At 49.9% G+C, this 2,103-nt stretch overlaps 1 protein-coding gene across 1 annotated transcript; it reads left to right on the top strand.

Moving 5' to 3' along the window:
- Window positions 1-236: 236 nt before the first annotated feature.
- Window positions 237-1,199, top strand: LOC128850895 (olfactory receptor 14A16-like). The gene has a single exon (XM_054055929.1). The coding sequence runs from the start codon at window positions 243-245 to the stop codon at window positions 1,197-1,199; it is 957 nt and encodes a 318-aa protein (XP_053911904.1). The 5' UTR covers window positions 237-242.
- The last annotated feature ends 904 nt before the right edge of the window (window positions 1,200-2,103 follow it).

The following is a 2,103-nucleotide window of genomic DNA, read 5'->3' as shown; positions in this document are numbered from 1 at the left end:
TGTTGCTGCAGGGCAGCACTGACTCCTGCAGAGGCCACATCACAGCCTTCTGCTCCCTGGGGCAACCTCAGAGAGGAGCAAGGAGAGCTTCTGAAAGGGACCTGCCAAAGGTCCTCCTTAAAAGAAGAGGCACGTTGGGGGTGGTCGTATGAGAAATAGCTTTGATTTTCACCAGAGAAGTGTCCCCTAATTTGTCTGTGTCTTTTTAATCTTGGAAAGTGTGCCATGTCCAGAGGCAACAGATGTCCAACAGCAGCTCCATCACCCAGTTCCTCCTCCTGGCATTCGCAGACACACGGGAGCTGCAGCTCTTGAACTTCTGGCTCTTCCTGGGCATCTACCTGGCTGCCCTCCTGGGCAACGGCCTCATCATCACCACCATCACCTGTGACCACCACCTCCACACCCCCATGTACTTCTTCCTTCTCAACCTCTCTGTTATTGACCTGGGATCCATCTCCACCACTGTACCAAAATCCATGGCCAAGTCCCTCTGGGATAACAGGACCATCTCCCACTCAGGATGTGTTTCTCAAGTCTTTCTGCTTGTCTTTTTCCTTTCAGCAGAGTATTTTCTCCTCACCATCATGTCCTATGACCGCTACGTTGCCATCTGCAAACCCCTGCACTACGGGACCCTCCTGGGCAGCAGAGCTTGTGTCCACATGGCAGCAGCTGCCTGGGGCGCTGGGTTTCTCTATGCTCTGCTGCACACGGCAAATACATTTTCCCTGCCCCTCTGCCAGGGCAATGCTGTGGAACAGTTCTTCTGTGAAATCCCCCAGATCCTCAAACTCTCCTGCTCACATTCTGACCTCAGGGAGGTTGGGCTTCTTGATGTTAGTGTCTGTTTATGTTTTGGCTGTTTTGTTTTCATTGTGGTGTCCTATGTGCAGACCTTCAATGTCGTGTTGAGGATCCCCTCAGAGCAGGGACGGCACAAAGCCTTTTCCACGTGCCTCCCTCACCTGGCCGTGGTCTCCCTGTTTATCAGCACTGCAGCGTTTGCCTACCTGAAGCCCCCCTCCATCTCTTCTCCACCCTTGGACCTTGTTGTGTCAGTTCTGTACTCAGTGGTGCCTCCAGCATTGAATCCCCTCATCTACAGCTTGAGGAACCAGCAGCTCAAGGATGCAGTGTGGAAACTGATAACTGGATGGTTCTCTGAAGCAATGAACTGCTTATCTCCTTCTGCATAACAGTTGTCCTGCAACTTGCAGCAGGCTCATTCTGGCTTCTGTATTTGTTGTTGTTGTTGTTGCTGGTTTATCAATTGGGATAATCTTCTAATCCTGTCTGTAATTCATTGCCTTCTTCTCTTTAATTTTCTTACTGATTGTCTGTGTAAATGAGGAGCTGTGCTCTCTGTGTGTTTCAGCAAAATAAAGGGATATTCAATGACTTTTCTTTCCTGAGCTCTTTCTCTCAAGGCCTTTTTGGAGCTGCAGGGAGTAGCCCCTCAAAACCACCATTCCCACCACTGCCCTCTCACTCCAAATTGGAGATATTCTTTCTCCCTCCCTGGAAGGACATGGAATGAGGAGGTCAGAGTGAAAGTTCACATTGTTCAGATGAGATGTGAGCATATACATCATGTATGTGAGATGAGATGAACCCAAGAGAACACAAACAGCCCTTCCTTGGGTTCCATGAAGGTGTGTCGGACAGAAAGTTTCTCAAGGTCACATCATGTTGAGGTCAACATCCCAAGAGTAAGTATCTGAATGCAGGACTGGGATGTGCTTTCTTGAACTGAGATCCCTGTGTCCATTCCTCATGTCATGAGACATCTCAGACAAGTACAGAGTGGTGGGATACACCACAGGTCTGAGTGCATCTCATTCTCTGGGAGTCCAGAGAAACCCTGTGACTCTTGCTTTTGTGTGTAAAAGGGGAAAACTTCATGAACATCTCTGGGTGCACGAGGAGTCCACGAGGCCAGCTCAGATGTGGACTCCTGACAGAACCCTGGCATTTCTGTGTGTGCCTCCAGGAACAAACCCCACCGTCCCAGGGAGATTCATCTCACCTGCCCTGGACAGGCTCAGTGTGAATGTTTCTGTCTGCAGCATCACCCTTGCCTGTGACCCTTGAATGTGCTCT

This window comes from Cuculus canorus, unplaced genomic scaffold (genome assembly GCF_017976375.1).
Source record: "Cuculus canorus isolate bCucCan1 unplaced genomic scaffold, bCucCan1.pri subtelo1, whole genome shotgun sequence".
NCBI classification, from domain to species: Eukaryota; Metazoa; Chordata; class Aves; order Cuculiformes; family Cuculidae; genus Cuculus; species Cuculus canorus.
This window is presented reverse-complemented; position numbering and strand designations above follow the sequence as displayed.

What these genes read in the sequence shown, in the direction of transcription:
- LOC128850895 (XM_054055929.1), top strand. Translation starts at nt 243, where the DNA reads ATGTCCAACAGCAGCTCCATCACCCAGTTCCTCCTCCTGGCATTCGCA.